This window comes from Scomber scombrus, chromosome 10 (assembly GCF_963691925.1).
Source record: "Scomber scombrus chromosome 10, fScoSco1.1, whole genome shotgun sequence".
Classification (NCBI taxonomy): domain Eukaryota; kingdom Metazoa; phylum Chordata; class Actinopteri; order Scombriformes; family Scombridae; genus Scomber; species Scomber scombrus.
Window position 1 is genome coordinate 25,364,301 of NC_084979.1, and position 17,648 is coordinate 25,381,948.

A 17,648-nucleotide genomic window follows, 5' to 3' on the forward strand; every position below is an offset into this window, starting at 1 on the left:
CACAATAAATGCACCATCAGGTAATTTATTACACAGTTCCATTACAGTGTGTATATAATATGGCACAGCATCACATTCAAAGCTTGTAAGCGAGCAAAAAGTATTTTAAAAAAGAAAAGAAAAACCAAACAGAATATAAGTTTGCAACTCATATTTAAATATAACGTGCCTGTCCTTGCAAAAGGCACAGGAAGCATATGACATTTCCTTTTTTGTACAACACAAAAAGCAGCACGTAGGATGTGCAGTTCCTCTTTGAGCCGTCACCCTGCAGCAGGCAAAAAAGCTTCAATGAAATTTAGTGCTTAAGTGCGGACTGACCGGGGGGGGGGATAAATCCATTTTTCTTTTTTTTAAGCTCCCAAAGCAAGAAAAACATCAAGTAAACAAATACAACAAAACATAAAGTGCCATCACAACTCTCTTCAGACAGCTCGGAGCTGCTGGGCCGCACCCCAAACAGGTTTATGAGGATTAAATTCATCCATAAAAGGAAGTTCAGCTTCTTGCCACATACATAACAATGAATGTCTTTTGCAATTGAGTAATCAATGGTTTCTTTTTTTCTTCTTCTCTCAATCTATTTAGATCCATCATTTTTCTTTTACTTTCTAAAAAAAGGTGCCTTCACTAATAATTGTTTTCAATCACGACCAGCATTTTTACAAAATCCTTCTATAGACTGCCACCCAATAAATTTCTCCTTCACATGTTAGCTTACAACTTTCTGCATGTTGATGGTCAGGAAAAGAAAAAAAAAAGCGCAGAGTACAAAGTGAGGTAAAAGTATGAGAAAATACAGTACAGTGTTTGATGAGAACGTTAAAACGTAAAAAAGACTTTTTTTCTTGTTTTTTAAATCTGTATTTTTTCTTGAATGGAATGTGTCCGAACGATTGCGTCATTCCACACGCAAAAAAAAAAAATGAACTGACTACGAACTACTGCTGAACTTTAAGGATGTCCTCTTTGTTTCACTGCTTGTTTCTGTAGCTGTGAAACGTAATGTGTGTGTTCGCTCTGAAGTAAACAAGATCAAGCGTGCACCTGTAAGTGGTAACGAGCTCGAGATACAGCGACGGGCAATTAATGACATTACCTTAACGTCACCACTAAATATTTGTCCAGTTCATCACAGTTTAAGTACTTCACGTGCTGTCAAGTACGGGAACTACACTACTCAAGATTTATAATTATTAATATTATCTTCTTACAATGTTTTAACCTAATGTATGGAGTTCTAACGACCTAATTAAGACACGGTTCACCTTTTTTATATCTGTAAATGATATCTTGTTAACTTAGAGTGTTATCAGTGGTATCAGACACTTCATATTAGTGGGGTTTATCACAACTAACAACAGATTTAATTGGCAAAAGGAGAATCTCTCCTACGATGAGATCTTTTTCTTTACTGCAGACCTGCTTTTAAGTTTTAGACTTTTTTTTTCTTCTTTCTTCTTCTTCCCTAAACCTGAAAATCGTGCCAAGAACGGCTGTAAAATGTTTTTTTTTTTTTGTCTTTTCCTTGGCGAGAAAGGAGATGTTGACAACTTATAGGAAGTTGTGCCGCGCAGTTGTGCACGAAATAGAGCGTAATCGCAAAACAGCAGATTGCCTCAGGCTTCCTGTCAGTGGCGGTCGGAGCCGGTCGGGCTGTTGGCTGAGAGAAATACAATGCTGTGCAGGAGCAGCGACAACTCTGAGTCTGCAAAAAAAGAGAAAAGAAGAAAAATTACTTAAAATTTTAAAATAAATATGCTTTTTTTGTTCTTTCTTGGTGAAAATTAGATGAGAAGATGGATACCTTGTGTGTAGGATGAATATGAAGCCACTTAGCTTAGCATAAAGACTGGACATAGCCTGGCTCTGTCTGCACTTACTCCCCCCCGCTCCCACAAGAAAACCACAAATTGTAGGTTTTACACTTTGTTTTTTGTGCAAATTAAACAAACAAGATATAACATGTTAATTTGAGAGCTTTAGGGAAGCTGGTAAATTGAATTTGCGACCTTTGGGCAGAGCTAAACCAGCTGCTGGGAGCTTTATTTAACCCTCACATACTGTTCAGGGTCAAATTTGACCCATTTTTACATTTGAAAGCTGTAACTACACTTTAAATGCTTCTTACTTTTAGCCTGAAATTTGATGACTTCTCCTTCTTCATTAAGGATTAATCTGGTTTATCGTCTGTGACTGATGACGTATTCATGAATGATTTGTCGTGCAGAAATCTGATGGAGACTAATTATGAGCGGATACTGTGAAGAGTCTGAATATGAACAGTATGTGAGGGATAACACACTGACATAAAAGAGATAATGATCTTCTCATCTTCTCTCAGCAAGAAATTTAAATGAGCATATTTTGAAGTGTTGAAGTAATTTTAAATATTAGAGAAATTAGTCACAAAATTAAAAAAAATACCTTTCAAAGAGGAGGACATCTGAAGCCACTGAGATAACCACTCGCGGCATTCGTTAGTGCTCAGACTATCAGAGTTCAGCCCTCTAAAGAAGCAAGCCTAAAAAGAGAAAAATATGATTCACTTATAAAAACACACAACTTACACAGATTAATCATAAATTCTGAAGTTTTCCGAGCTACTGACATGTCTGAGTTCGGAGTCATTCAGCTGGTTAGCGCCCAGCCGGCTGAGGGCGCGGTCCAGCTGGAGCAGTTCCAGGGCGTGTCTGTTCAGCCGCTGGCCAATCAGGAAGCCCGGGAGGCGAGGCGTGAGGAAGAGCAGGGGGCTGATGTGTCTCTAAAGACGGAGAGAAAAGCACAAATATGTTCTGGCCCGAGCCTTTTTTTTTTTTTTTTTAAGTATTTCACATCAACTGAATGAGCGTGACTTTTACCGACCATTTGATCCACTCTCATCCTCTTCATGCCCAGAGGAGGTCCAGAAAACAGCCGTCGGACAGCGAGGATTTCAGACACTTGAGGGCTTCCTCCATTTTGCACCTGTATACACACAGAAAGTCAACTTATTAAATTTTCATGCAACACTGGATACAGGTTTGTCCTTTTATACTAAGACTAGTTATCACAGGGAAAACTGGTTTCACACAAGAATCAGTTTTTAACAGCTTTGCTTAAGTGATTTTACACTGAAGGTTTACTGTGGTGGAAATGATCCGAGGCTATATTCACAAAGACTTAACGGTCTCCTAACTGAGCTGTATGTGTCCACGTTCTGCGCAAATTAAACAATACAGAACTTTTAAAAGCGTTATTTTGATGGCAGAGAACCAAAATGTTCATCAACACATCCCAACAACACTGAGACTCATTCATCAAACTAAAATGTAATCTAAAGAGCCCACTTTGTTCAACAGTTCATTAAGTGTACAATAAATGATCTACAACTGCAACAAGAGGTCGATTAGTTAACACTCAATTCATTTGGAACTATTTTGATAATCGAATGATTGTTTCTGTGATTTTTCAAACAAAAAAAGTCAAATATTCTCTAGTTTCAGCTTCTCAGATGTGAGAATTTGCTGCTTTTCTTTCTCATATGTGACAGTAAAATAATTACAGTAAACTAATTCATTAAATCTTTAGGTTTTGGACTGCTGGTTGCACAAAATAAACAAACCGAAGACATCCATGCAGGCTCTGAGAAAATATGAATATATGCAATTCCGTCATATTTTTTCACTATTTTATAGAGATCAATTAACCTCGAAATAATCAGATTAATCAATGATGAAAAGAAATTGTTAGTTGCAGCCTTGTTGTTGTTGTTGTTTATATGAATGAATGGTTTTATTTTCATGTCTGGCCTTTTACACAACTCTTTGCTCACGAAGGGAATTATCCAAAGACATTAATTAACAACAAACCAAACATTGCAGCAGGTAAACACACCAGCATCTAACATTACAACACATTAACATCATCCAAGTATGAACAAGCCTACATGTGATGCCTCAGGAGATATCCAACTATAGAAATTAGATAAATGATATGACCATAGCCTGAAGAAAACAAATACTACATATGTTGAACATTGTATATCTGATCCTGTTTTTAAATAAATAGTCTAATAATACCTGTCTGCCTCATCCTAAAATACATCAATTTATGATCGAGGAGTGAGCTTCGTTTCTAAGCTTTGAATAGATGGCTCACAAATATGGAAGTAAAAATGTGTAAAAAGGAGAAAACTAAACATTAATACTTCTGAGCGTTTTCCTCGTCATAATACAGTGTTTTTATCACCAAGAGTTTGTGTTGCGTTCACTGACCTTAGCGCATAGGCCCTTAAGGCGACTCTGCAGCTGACCGTCTTTGACATGGCCGCTGACATACTCGAGCCCTTCGAGCACTGGCCGGTGGTGCTGTGCCCTGAGGGAATGATAAATGCCCCGAAACTCCACCTGCTGCTTGGGAGTCCAGAAGTGAGGGATGAGCAGCTGACGGGGGAAGAAGTACCTGGCAGTGAAGAGAAGAGGTGGCGAGAGAGACGCATGAAATGCTGGAGTGATGGGAGAATATGTATCAGCAGGGAAATTAAGGGTCATAAATAAATACTATCAATTGTTTCAGAATGATTTGCTGAATGTGAATCAGAAGATGGTTAATTTAAAGTAACTCACATCAAGACAAAAACCAGATAGTTGGCAAAAGGCGGGATTGAGATCATCACCAGAGGAATGGCCTTAATCACGTCTCTGCGAAACTGTGGGACAAATGTTTCAAAGTAAGCAAAACTTATCAAATTACAAACATTACAGATCTGAAATGAAACAATAGCATGGTATTAAATTAAAAATAACACACACAAAGGCTTTTATTAATTAGATTTAATCTGTAATGTATGCAATCTTTCATCAGTAATGAACTATTCCATGCGCTGTTGATTCCTGCATTTTAAAGATACATGAAGCAGTTTTAAACATCAAGACACTGTTAAATTAATTATTATACTTTGGTATGATTACCATTAACAAATGAGATAGTGGTCAATGTGATTGGTCAACTTTACCTCCCAAAAATAATACTAGAAGTGCAAATCTATCAAATCAGTCAAGTTAAGGCCTAATTTCCCAAAGAGTTAGTTTAATTTGTCATCATGTTTCACACAGGTATAAAAAGGCAAATAACTTACAAAACAAGCTTATATGTGAGTCAAATACCTCGTGCTGTGTGTGTGTACATCTGCGGTGAGACACTTGCAGCAAAGTGACTCACCTGTCTGAGTTTCTCCATCTCCCTGTACGGTAAATCCTGGACCTGCAGATTTTGACTGCCCATCTTTACTTTTATCCGGCTCACATCTTTAGCGTCTTGGAAAAGTAACTTGAATCCTAGAGTAACTCGATAATAAAAGTAGGATGTTAATGACATTAAAATTTTGAAATGTTGCTTTCTTAACCTGAAGACAGAGTGCTTTACAACATGCCTCTAAAATCACACACACACACCAGTGGTGGAGGTGGTGATGTGCAATACGCTGGCCTGTCATCAGGAGCGATTATGGTTCATGTCTTGCTCAACAACTCCTAAAATAAGAACAGGAGGAGTCGAGGAATTTAATCAACAACACCTCGCTCCTGAGCTAAGCCGTGTTGTCCCACACTGACCTTTATAAAAGTTGTTTTTTTACAGTGTGTGATGCCACAAAATGATGAAATTACGTAATTTTGACTCATTTTAATAACAATTGATCCATGTTATAACTAGCCTTCACACTAAAAGAGATTGCTGTGTTTACTGAGTCATGTTTGTTTTCAAATTAAAACCTGTTTTTTGTAAAAATAAACTTTGTAATCATTTAAGATTATTCATGAATGTTAAAAAATGGAAATGATGTAAATACGCTGGGCCTTGAAATACTGGTTTGAATACAGAATTTGACTGCCTGAACTGGAAGATAAATATTTACTTGTTTACTGATCGACAGCTTGAGATGAAAAAGTAAAATGTTCTGGGTGATATTGTGAAAAAGATGAGATACTCTAGTTAAATGACCATTTAGATTTATCTCAGTTTTGTATACGATAAACCTGAAGAAGAAATCGATTGTGATGTTTTATATATATGCTGATTTATTGGTCATATGATGAACCAGTGAAATGTATATTAGATATATAGATAGATTATTTTGTTGTCCTTCAAGGAGATTTGTTGCCACAGTCTGTACAGAGACTCACATGAATACATAAATAGAGAAACATAAGCACATGTAAGTCAATCATACACAGTTACAGTCATCTGGGTGTTTTATTTAGCAATGCTATGACAGAGGGGACACAATTCATGCCATAACATGCTCGTTTTTCAGGCCAAGGATCTTTATCTACGCCCAGATGAAGCAGTGTGAAGAAAGGGACGTATGAGGTCATGAACAGTGTTGTTTACTCTGTATGTAGCTTTGCTGTGGAGGACTGAGGGGTCGGGGGTGGGAAGGCCAATAAAAGACAGGAGAGGCCGTGAATATAGACAGTGTCGACGCAGCAGAGCATGCGCAGAAAGATCTGAGTTGGCCAAGAGAGCCAAGTTGGCCTGAGGCACCACCCTGATGAAGGCCAGATAGCTGAAAACGTTGGTGAATAAAGCACAGTGGACTAGAGAAGAGTTGTTTTAACCTGTTTTAATCCTAATGGACTTTTATTGAAGCTCACGTCAGTCTTCACCTCACTCTGAAAAATGTTTCCTTTACACTGAAATCCACAGGAGGAGAAGGACAGGAGAAGGACATATCTTTCTTTTAATTACGTTAATAAAATTCAACTAAATTATATATATGATGTGCAGTAGCTAAGAAAGACGAGGAGCTGGAGTCCGAAGCTATTTATAAGTGAACTTCAGTGTTGGCATTGTGCTCCTGCTTCTAAAATTAAATACAATCTTTCTACGTACTGAAATACATTTAAGATTCAATTTAAAGCCGAGCTGTCTGCAGTTATAAAAAATAACCAGTTCATAGTTTTAAAAGGAAATAAAAATATCTGACGCAACTTAAAACATTAACAAAATATCTACAGTATATAACAATAGAGAGTCTCTAAAGGTATCAGTGGACTTACCTTGAATAAAAGTGTGGTAGAGCTTATAAAAGCGGGGAAATCTTCTTTTGAGGAAACTTTCATATTTGACATTTGCCAACTGGAGCCTGGAGGAGACGTATCGACCGATACCTCGCCTAACTTTAGACGTCGAGTAGTATCTACACAGGGACAACCTGGGGAAAAAGAAGGAGAAGAAGAAGAAGAGGAGAATATGAATAACTTCTCAGAAGTCCCTGGTGTAGACAGTAATCCTCAATAACTTATATTTTAATACAAGAGATGGGCCATATTGTATGATATTTATCTAAAAACTGGAGGTGCATGTAGTGGGAGGAGGCTGGTGAGACAAGACACAAAAGGTGTGGGTCTTCTTTGGACTTTAAGTGGTTCTTGCAAAACTTTGAGGTGTGTTTGGAGTCATTAAGCTGCTGCAGTATGAATCCTTCACCACAATGATGCAAACCAGAGGGTTCAGCAGGTCTGTGTGAAGGAAGGAGCGGTGCTTCTCCTCGCTCAGGGTGGAGTCAATTCGGAGCAGGTGTCGACAAAACACCTCCCCAGACTTTAATATTCCCAAACACCATCAGCATTTCCCATTAATTACGTAGATTGTGGCGGCCCACCATAGTCGAATTTGTAGTTTAGTTATTTAAAGAAACACAACGTGAACTTGAAAGAATGTAGAAAAAGATATTTACTGAAAAATGTTCTTAAGAAATAAAACTAGTAAAAATGTCTTTCCCATGTTTTGTGGGTGTGACCTTTTTGCTGTGTCATCACCATTCATACCTATACAACCAGTTATTAAACTACTAAACCACAAAATAGTTTAGAGGACCATTTTTTTATAGATATATCCTCTTAAGTTTGCTCTCAGAGTGCACCAGAATGATGCATTTGGCTGTGGGAAACACTGCACCATGTTCTCTCTCTCCTGTCCGTCTCTTTATATTCACCCATCTGTTCCTGCCATAAATCTCAAGCTTTTATTGTGAAATGTTGGTATTTCTGAGCTCACCCCAAACATCTGTCCTTGTTTCTCCCTCTTGAGAATTCCTCTGAGACCACAACAAGACAGCCTTCTTCTGGCAGGACTTTTGCCGATTGGAGTTTCTTTATTTATCAAACTCTGTATCTGTGTTGAAGTTGTTTTTCTATCTCTCGGAGATGGCGTGGCCACTTTTTGCTCTGTCTGGTCATGCTTTGTTGCCAGTAGATCAACTTTCTGCAGAGTGTTTTACAGTTTCATGCACTACCCCCCCCCCCCTTAAAAACCTTGAGCCTAGCTATGATATAACTGGGAAATCCCCTCTTTGCTTTGAATAACCACTTAACTTTAACACTTTCACTTCCCATGCCATGTCTCCATTACCACAATGCTACATGATGCAATAACCTGCTGTAAACATGAGGGACACACACACACACACAGCCATATTTGTAACAGGTGAACACTGTCTGCAAGGTTGACCTCCACAGTCTAAGTCAAGTCTTAATAAAGTAGTGTTTGATCTAGACCTGGTTTAATATGATCTGGATGGAGGGGAAAGCAGTGAAATTGACCTTTTTTCAGTTTTAAGCCTGAATCTTTATCATTTCAGCTTGATTAGCTATATTAATTAAAGAAAACACCGCTATATATACATGTACACTTATCAGAATAGTATCATTTAAAAAGCATATAAACTGGGCAACTCTTATTAAATTATATATATGTTTAAATGTCCTTATAAAAACGTAAAGATGAGCAAAAGCAGATAATCAGATATGCAGCCAACTTAGCTTAGCTTAGGATTCAAGAGAAGATGTGAGCAAAACAACGTGTCAACACTGAAGACTGACGGAGCTCAGAGGGTTTCAGACATACCTGGACTGTGGGGACACACTGGGAGAATAAAGGCCATTGGTTATGATGTTGGCCCTGAGACCACAGAGCCGAATCAAAGACAGACGGCTGCACAGGCTCGAGCAGGACAGCGCCATCTTTCCGCCTGGTTACCGTAATGACGCCGGGTGACGCGCATGAGCTGCAGTAGTACGCAGCCGCCCCAGTTACCGTAATATATGCTGCGCAGGGTGGATTAGGGTAATGTGGGGCAGTTTTTTTGCATTTTTGATTTGTGTATCATATTTACACATGAATCCACCACTTTATCCAACACCTTATATCATTATGAAATCTTCAAGATGTTTCCTTGTTAAATCAGTAGACATTTTTTAGATATTATACTCAAAAGGAAAATGGCATATATATTAATTTTCACTAGTTTTTAGGCTTAGAAATACTTTGATTTATACAAAGCGGCTTTATCTGCCAAACATTTTGAAATGTGCATACCCATATGTGATAAATTAATTTAGTAGGCCTACAGTTTTTTTGCTTTCTTCATCAGATAGATTAAAAAACTAGCAGCGAGTGTGTTCACAAATATTAAACAATATAACTTACACAGTACGCATATACTACTCAGCTTTAAAATTATCAAATAGAAAAAGCTTAGTTGTCCCAAATTAGTCAATGTCCCACATTACCCTAATCCACCCTACATAAATTATGTTATTTAATTACAAAATAAATGTAACTGTGATTTGTTACAAGTTACTGAGAAAAAATGTGTAATTAAATTACAGTTACTTATGAAAATGTTGATGATTAGAAAGAGGGTTACATCTGAAGTCAGACCTTTAAGATTTTGCTCATTTTTTAAATATTTAACATGTTACTGAATACATATATTGCTGTTTTTAATTCTTTGAAATCAATATTTTTTAAATATTTTGTAAATAAACAATGATGTGGGCCTAAATGGTGTCACAGTACAAATTAAGCCCATGTCAGACTTTTGACTTTTTTTCATAAAATATCTTTATTTTATATTCCAAAATCTACATGAACTAATGAATACATTTTCAAATGAGAGATAAATCTACCTTAACAGTTGAACACATTCATTAGAGAATTAGAAAAGTAATCAGAAAGTAATCAAATGTAATAATTACATTATTTGATTGAGTAATTGAAATAGTTACATTACTTATTACATTTAAAATAGGGTAACTAGTAATCTGTAACATACTACATTTCCAAAGTAACCTTCCCAACCCTGCACTAACCCATATCTTTCATTCAGATGTCAGAGAAAAGCTTCAAGTTATTTAGTAGACAGACGAAGCTGTTGTCAGCACAGAAACGGTTCAGTTATACAGTTGAATGTACTGTGTATCTGTGTGTGTACCAGTATGTAGGTTAGAAAGTTGTTACCCATCAAAATAGCCTATAATCAGGGTGTGTTATTTCCACTCTTTTTTCCCATCTGCAATAAGATGAGATAAGAGATAAGATGTATCTTTACTGATCCTCCTTGGGAGAAATTCTAATTGAAATAGTGGAAAAAAGTAGCAGCATAAGGGTGAAAGTGATCAATAAAATTAAATACTATATACAGTAAATAATCTCTGTGTAAATAAATCTACAAAACATAAATGTGCAATATGCAGAAGTTCCTGAGATTATATACATGTGTGCATTGTTCCTAAGATTTAGTAAGGAGTGTTGTGCACTTTGATGGTTGATGGTATGAAGGAGCCCCCAAAGTGCTTTTAGTCCAGCCGAGAGCAGTGGTGGTGCTGCTGCAGAGAGGAAAACAACAACAGCACTTCCTGACTAGAGAGAGAGAGCATAGAACAAGAAAGCAGAACTATAGCAAAGCAAAAATTAAAGGACCAATGTTTAGGATTTAGTGACATCTAGTGGTGAAGTTGCATATTGCAACCAACTGAATAAATCCCACCACCACCAAATGTGTAGGAGAACCTACAGTTGCCATGAAAATGTAAAGGGCTCATTAAGCAAAGGAAAACTCAACAATTCTTATTTTCAGGTCATTGTACACAAATTAAAACATATTTAAGAATATTATATTCCATTTCTGCCGACTGAGCCCCCTATCTCTTACACATTGATCATCTATCTATCTATCTATCTATCTATCTATCTATCTATCTATCTATCTATCTATCTATCTATCTATCTATCTATCTATCTATTATCTATCTATCTATCTATCTATCTATCTATCTATCTATCTATCTATCTATCTATCTATCTATCTATCTATCTATTATCTATCTATCTATCTATCTATCTATCTATCTATCTATCTATCTATCTATCTATCTATCTATCTATCTATCTATCTATCTAGTTCAATTGCTTTCCACCACTGTAGTATGTTTGGCTTTTACAAATAGCAGTGTGTAGTCTGGTTCACAGATCCACTAAATAGTGATTTTTTTTCCCCCTCTAAACTTGTATCAGAATTTTCTTTTTTTAATCTTTCCTCTTCCATTAATCATCACACGAACCCTCAGATCAATCAGGTGACACTTTGGAAGGGCTCAGATAATATTAGCAGGGTTTTTTTTTTGCTAACTTTCATTCAACAAAGCCTATCTGAAATTTTAAAATCTTTCTTTTAATTGTATCCTGGGGGACTGGTTTTAGGGTGTGGGAATGACTGTCCAGATAATTTTATTGTTGTAACTTCTTTGCTCAAATTTGTAAATGATCGTGATTAAGTGGGGGTGGGATATGAGGATGATACTGTTTGTAAAAAATAATTCATGAACAGGTGTTTTTGTACTCCATTTAAATTGAATTTTCTGTTTGTAATTTAATTTATAGTTCCTCCTACCTGACTGCAGGGACTAAGGGGTGGAAAATAGCAATGTTTTATACCATGTTAATGTTTTATTGTACACTGTCCCTGTCTCAAGAGAAAAAAACAACAACAAATCACGTGGTTTGGCGCAGGGTGGGCGGGGTTAAGGTGCTCTTTAAAGGGTCGCTGCCGCCTGTTATAAAACACAAGAAGAAGAAGAAGGTGGTCATCAGTGGGTCAGCAGCAGGAACCAATAAGTACCGAAAGGTCCTTAAATTTCGCGCTATTTCTGATAACTTTGCATTTTTACAGACTGTATCTAAAGCACTTGTTAAAACTGTTAAACTTTAGTATTTTATAGATGTAAATTAGCTTTGCTTTCCGGCGACTTGCCCAGTTTTTTGATAGCTGACTTTGTTGCAGGCCAAACCCCGCCCCCAAAAACTTACTAATGCATGCTCGGCTTTCATGTTTGACTACTTTAAATATGATGTGATATGGTATGATATGTGAGCTTATTAGAAATGTTGGATTTTTATAACTTGTGAATTGCTTTTAAACTGTAGCTGCAACTTAAATGTAAACATCTGGTTATTTTTTGGGCCTGATGTCGTGCAGGTGAAGAGGGACCGCATGCTGTGGTGGAAACTTAAACTCAGGATGCATTGTAGAGTTAAAAAAAAATCCCCAAATATAATGTGCTTCTTAATGCATATTCTCTAAAAAGTCTAAAAATAAGTAGACACTATACTGCAAACTACCTCAACTAAAATGGATTTTTTTTTTTTTTTAAACCTTTTTGATGAAGTTTGATTAACATTTAATGTGCTCAGGTGTCCTTTGTGTCTACACCAGTGAGCAAACACGTTTTTTAGGACACTAAATGTGACACACACATGCGGTTTTTTACCTGCAGAGATGCAAATAATCCTGCACACAGATGAAGTGATGTTGTCATGGCTCTGCAGTTTTTAAATGCTATGTGTGCATCTAGCAACCTGTCAGAAGTTGTTGCTATTTTTCTGTTCTGTTTTGCATTCCAGATTAACCAAATTTGCATCTTTTTGACATTCCCAGTTGACCCAGTTGGTGTGTCGTTCATTAAATCCCAGCTAAAGATGTCGACCACCATCAGCTTTGGATCCAGTAGTGGCCCGTGCACCACCGCCACTGCTGGGAGAGCACAGTTGCCTGAGGAAATGGGTAAAACTGAAGATATTCATCCACATTTAGAATGAAGAAAGTTATTATCGACAATTTATTAATTTTAATTGTTTGTTTTTTTTACAGATGGAAAATCAAACTGTGACCCTGACAAACTCCTGCAGTGCCCTTTTGACAAGAACCACCAGATCCGGGCCTGCCGCTTCCCCTACCATCTCATAAAGTGCAGGAAGGTGAGTTGAGCTCTCGTTTATTGTTACTGACACTTAATAGGTGTGGAAAAATACTTTAGATTTTAAGAGTTTCACAGAATAAGAGTGCAGGGAAATGCGTGTTTTTCAGTCCTGGTCTTGCCCTGCATGTTAAGACATGTCCATCCTCCAACACACCTGATTGAAATGACTTCTGCACCGCTTGATGATGAGCTGATTACGTCAATCATCTAAAAAAAAAACACAGGGTGAGAGTACAGCCCCACGACCAGGACCAAGACTGAAATACGCTCACGTAGAGCTGCAGCAATTAGTTGCAATTAAATTAATCAACAACTATTTTGATGATAGATTAATTATTTGGAGTCATTTAAAAAAATTTTTCCAAATTTGCTTATTCCGGCTTCTCAAAAGTTGAATATTTTCTGGCATGTTTAGTCTTTTATGACAGCAAACTCTATCTTTTGGGTTGTGGACAAATCGAGACAGGACTCTGGAAAACGGTGTACATTTTTGAGTATTTTCTGACATTTTCTGGACCAAACAACTAGTTAAGAGATTCATCTAGAGAGAGATTGAGAATAACTAAGTTGCAGCCCTAGTATCATTCTTTAGTTAAACTGAAGATTCCTTCTCTCACAGTGCCTTTTTGTCCTTTTAAAAAATAAAAAAAAAAGGTTTTTAATAGACTCTAGTTGTAAGTTTGTTTGGTACTCATGGCTAAAACTGTTGCCATCTAATGTCTCGGCTCGACTGGCTGTAAATTTAACTGTTGAATTTGTGTTTCGCTGACGTAGAATCATCCAAAACTGGCCAGCGAGCTGAAAACCTGCCCATACAATGCTCGGCACCTGGTCCCCAAGCACGAGCTGGCATACCACACTGAAACCTGTGAGGACCGAATAAATGTGGACCCTGAGCATGGTGAGATTATCACTGGGTTGTCTTCCTTTACCCTGCAGATTTATTATCTTCTGTGTTTCTTCAGTTGGATTATGCTCTTCTTTAATAGAAGGAAACACAAATGGATTCAGGCAGGTCCCGGTGAGCACCTGGGTTAACCCCGACATGACTGAGGACTGGGACAAAGGTAAGAAGAAACTGAACGAAAATGCCATTATTTACATTGCTATTGAATTTAACTGGAACTTTAACACGTTTTGAAGCCAGTTCAAGCATTAGCAGTTGTAAGATTCAGATTTATGACTTTGCTTTTCCCCAGCACAGTCGTCAAATGCTCAAACATTAACATTTTTTAATAACAAAGAAATTGAAGGGCTTAGTCTGACGTCACCAAGTATCGGCATCTTTTTGCAGTGGTTTTTATTCATGTTGAAACAAGATGTTGGATTAATAGTAAATGTCAGGGTTAAATACTGTCAACTTGTTGGCAGATTAATCCTGCTGTCAATATGAATTCTGTTTTATTTGTTGTCCACCTACCAGCATTTCCTGAAGCTCACTAATTTGTTTAATCCATATAAATAATAAGAGGGGGGGGGGAGACGGTAAGTTGTGGTTTTAGGTGGACTTTGACAGATGACAAGCAGTTTAAAACAATTTCAGTGAGAGAAAGGTGTTGAAGGGCTACGTTTAACTTTAAACAAGCTTTCAAAGTAGATAATAAAGAGAAGAACACTCACCCAAAGTGTTTCCTGTCCATCTTCCATCTCAGGAGGGCCAAAACATTTGTTTATGAATTTAGCCACTTTAGAGCAACATGGTCTCAGTCTGAAGTCACGGAGTAATCTTTTTTTCTTTTTGAACTATGTTGAAATAGGACGTTGGAGGTAATGAACATACTGTCTGCTTATTGGCTGATTAATCCTTCGGTCAATCTAAAAGCTGCTTTGTGTTTTTTGTCTTCTTTTTTTTCCTTTTTTTCTTTTTAAAGCTTTAAAAATCCCCCTACCAGCACTTCTAAGGTTCACAAATCTTCATGTTCGATCTCATCTTTCTAATCTGGCCAAATAGCTAAAGGAAAGAACTACAAAGTTGTGGTTTTGAACGGGCTGGTGTACAGGCTGTTTCTCGGCCAGGTGCAGTTTACTTCCTGGAGCCTAGTGATTTTTTTTTTTTTTTTTTTTTGCCAGGAAACAAGTAGAGGCTCAGAAAGTCCCTTTTTAGATTTTGTTCCAGCACATTAACTTCTAGTGAAATGGTGATTTTTGTCTTTTTTTTTTTTTTTTTTTAAATACTCTATGCTTTAACGAGATACAATGTGTTAATTAATGAACATAAGAGGTTCTGACAGGTTTCCTTTTTTGTTTGTTTGTGTTCTTTAAATAAAGATATCGGCCTTCTGGCACTGGATTCACATTTAACTGACTGACATGAGAGTGGTGTCAATTTTCTCATCGAACTCTCAGCAATAAAGCAAACACGCTTTTTCTCCACGGTGTCAAAAGTAATCCTTGTTTAAATATGACAAAAATAGACAATATAAAGATGAAATCATAAAATGTGTTTCAGTGAAGAGGACACCTGAGACATGAATAAACTTTTTGGAGTCAGGTCAGCTGTTGCCAGTTTTTATGCTGAGCTAAACTAACTGTAGCTTCATATTCACTGTACAGACATTACTGGTGTCTCTGTAACACTCTGCAATTCGGCAAATTTAAGCATATTTCCTAAAAAGTAGTGCTACTTTTTTTTTCTTTTTTTCTTTTTTTTTTTTAAAGTAACAGTCCACAATATCCAAAGTGATATTCTCACAATATTTAACATTTGAACAAATTAATTTCAACTGCAGTATCTGTGAAGGTAACAGATGCTTGTTTTTTTTTTTTTGTCTTGCAGAGGCTGACGATAGCGCCGCTCCGTTTGTGTGGGGTATGAATACGATCTTCACTCAAAAGTAAGTAGCCCGTCTCAGCTCTTTATCGCTCATCTGTGCATCTTTTCTTTGTTCTTTTAACTCTCTGCTTTGTCTTGTTTTCTCTCCTGCAGATCCGAGACGAGGCCCACCAACAATCTCAGCCCCAGTTGTAGAGCACCTGCTACCCTCCCGTGGTCGGGTTATAGCTCCTAATCTGCCCTCCGTTTAAAAGCTTTTCGTAGGCCTACTGTGTTTTAAGATTTCTTTTTAAAAATTTGTTCTTAAATAGGTGCAGACCACTTTAAGTATTAAACGGACTTGTATCTAAAATCTTCCCATACTGAATGTAGGTTGCAGAAATCTAATTTTTAGTCACCTGGTGCTGATTTTACAGAGTAAACTAACAGCTAAGGTGCATAAAGCTAATCTATTTGTTCTGTATTATCTTGCATTTCCCCAGTTACAATAACATGGCATGCTTGTTTGTAATAAAGGTGTTTACATAATTTTGCTCTTTATTTTTTTTTGGATTACTTTCATCTACTTTTGTTGTTTTGGTTTTTTTTTTCACATTCAAGAAGGGAAAACAAGAGATTGTAAAATGCTGACGTCCCACCCAAGTCTGAAGTTTACTTTTTATGTCACTTCATAGCCTGTGAATAATGTTTCCATTAGTTTCGCTGCCAGACTTCATCTGTTTATGTCAATTTTCCTATTAAGTGAGCCAGGCCATGAGGCTTTCCATCAACTTGGTGTATGAGTAACTTTGTTTGACAACTTTTTGGATCGAGGCACCAATGTCGTTTTTTTGGAAAATGGATGTGCAGTATACATTATCAGCTTCTGTTGCTTCTGGTCCTGTTTAGTCAGTGGTACAGATGCATGTAGTGTAATAGTATGCTAATGTAGGGTTACACTTGTGGAACAGTCTTTGTAATGATCTGGAAGTTTGTTTGTGTGGGTTTTTTTTTCTCCCGAAAACCAGTCAGCAAGACTTTAAAGTTTGAAAATCACATGTTTAATATGTACATGTGTAGTTTAGTGTTTGTCTTCATTTGTAAAAAGAAGCATGGCTACCAATTAGAATTTGGTTTTTTGTACATATATGCAAGTAGTTTAGACGACAGTTGAATGTTGCATCAACGTGGGAATAAACAAGCGTTTTATTTAAAAAACGACTCAATCGTGCCTTTTTATGAAACTTTGACATTGTCAGAAAGGTGATTATTCTGCTTCCTGTCCACCTTGTGGGTCCAAAATATTAGGAACAATTCAATTTAATGCACTCTAGGTGATGACCAACACCCACTATGAGCTCAATAATTAACATAAAGCTAAATTGCCACCTTTCTGACAAAGTCAACAAAAACTGAAAATGTATAAGCTGCATGAATGTAGAATTTATAGCCGAGTTGTTGTGTTAGGTTGCACAGGTGATCGGTGAGTCCACACATATAAACCACAAATACTGTAGTAGTGACCGCAAACTGGGCCCATGAATGTGATCGAGGATCTTTCGTGAAGACTAACTGTGTTCTACTTTGTAATAAAAAGGTAAAATGAGCAAAAGGCTTAAATATGTGGAAACTACAATTTATATGCTATTAATGAATCAGAGTGTTAAACAGAGAAAAATGCACAGGAGCAACAATTAAAAGTATACTAATAAAGAATGAATGATAAAGATGTTACAGAAAATCATGAGGGGGGTGGGGGAAGATGAACATTGAAACTAGAAGGGGGAAAAAATACCCAATATCAGCGACAATAT

The 17,648-nt window shown here is 37.0% G+C and overlaps 2 protein-coding genes across 2 annotated transcripts; one reads left to right on the plus strand and one right to left on the minus strand.

Moving 5' to 3' along the window:
- Positions 1 to 79: 79 nt before the first annotated feature.
- Positions 80 to 9,005, minus strand: letmd1 (LETM1 domain containing 1). Its single transcript, XM_062426467.1, has 9 exons — positions 8,890 to 9,005; positions 7,041 to 7,195; positions 5,203 to 5,318; positions 4,608 to 4,690; positions 4,257 to 4,443; positions 2,866 to 2,967; positions 2,612 to 2,764; positions 2,428 to 2,524; positions 80 to 1,708 (listed from the first exon to the last, which is right to left on the minus strand). The coding sequence occupies exons 1-9, from the start codon at positions 9,003 to 9,005 to the stop codon at positions 1,632 to 1,634; spliced, it is 1,086 nt and encodes a 361-aa protein (XP_062282451.1). The 3' UTR covers positions 80 to 1,631.
- Positions 9,006 to 12,801: 3,796 nt separating this feature from the next.
- Positions 12,802 to 16,090, plus strand: zgc:56699 (uncharacterized protein LOC405758 homolog). The gene is made up of 6 exons (XM_062427147.1): positions 12,802 to 12,886; positions 12,974 to 13,080; positions 13,857 to 13,983; positions 14,072 to 14,149; positions 15,859 to 15,916; positions 16,009 to 16,090. Exons 1-6 carry the CDS (start codon positions 12,802 to 12,804, stop codon positions 16,088 to 16,090), a joined length of 537 nt encoding a protein of 178 aa, XP_062283131.1.
- The last annotated feature ends 1,558 nt before the right edge of the window (positions 16,091 to 17,648 follow it).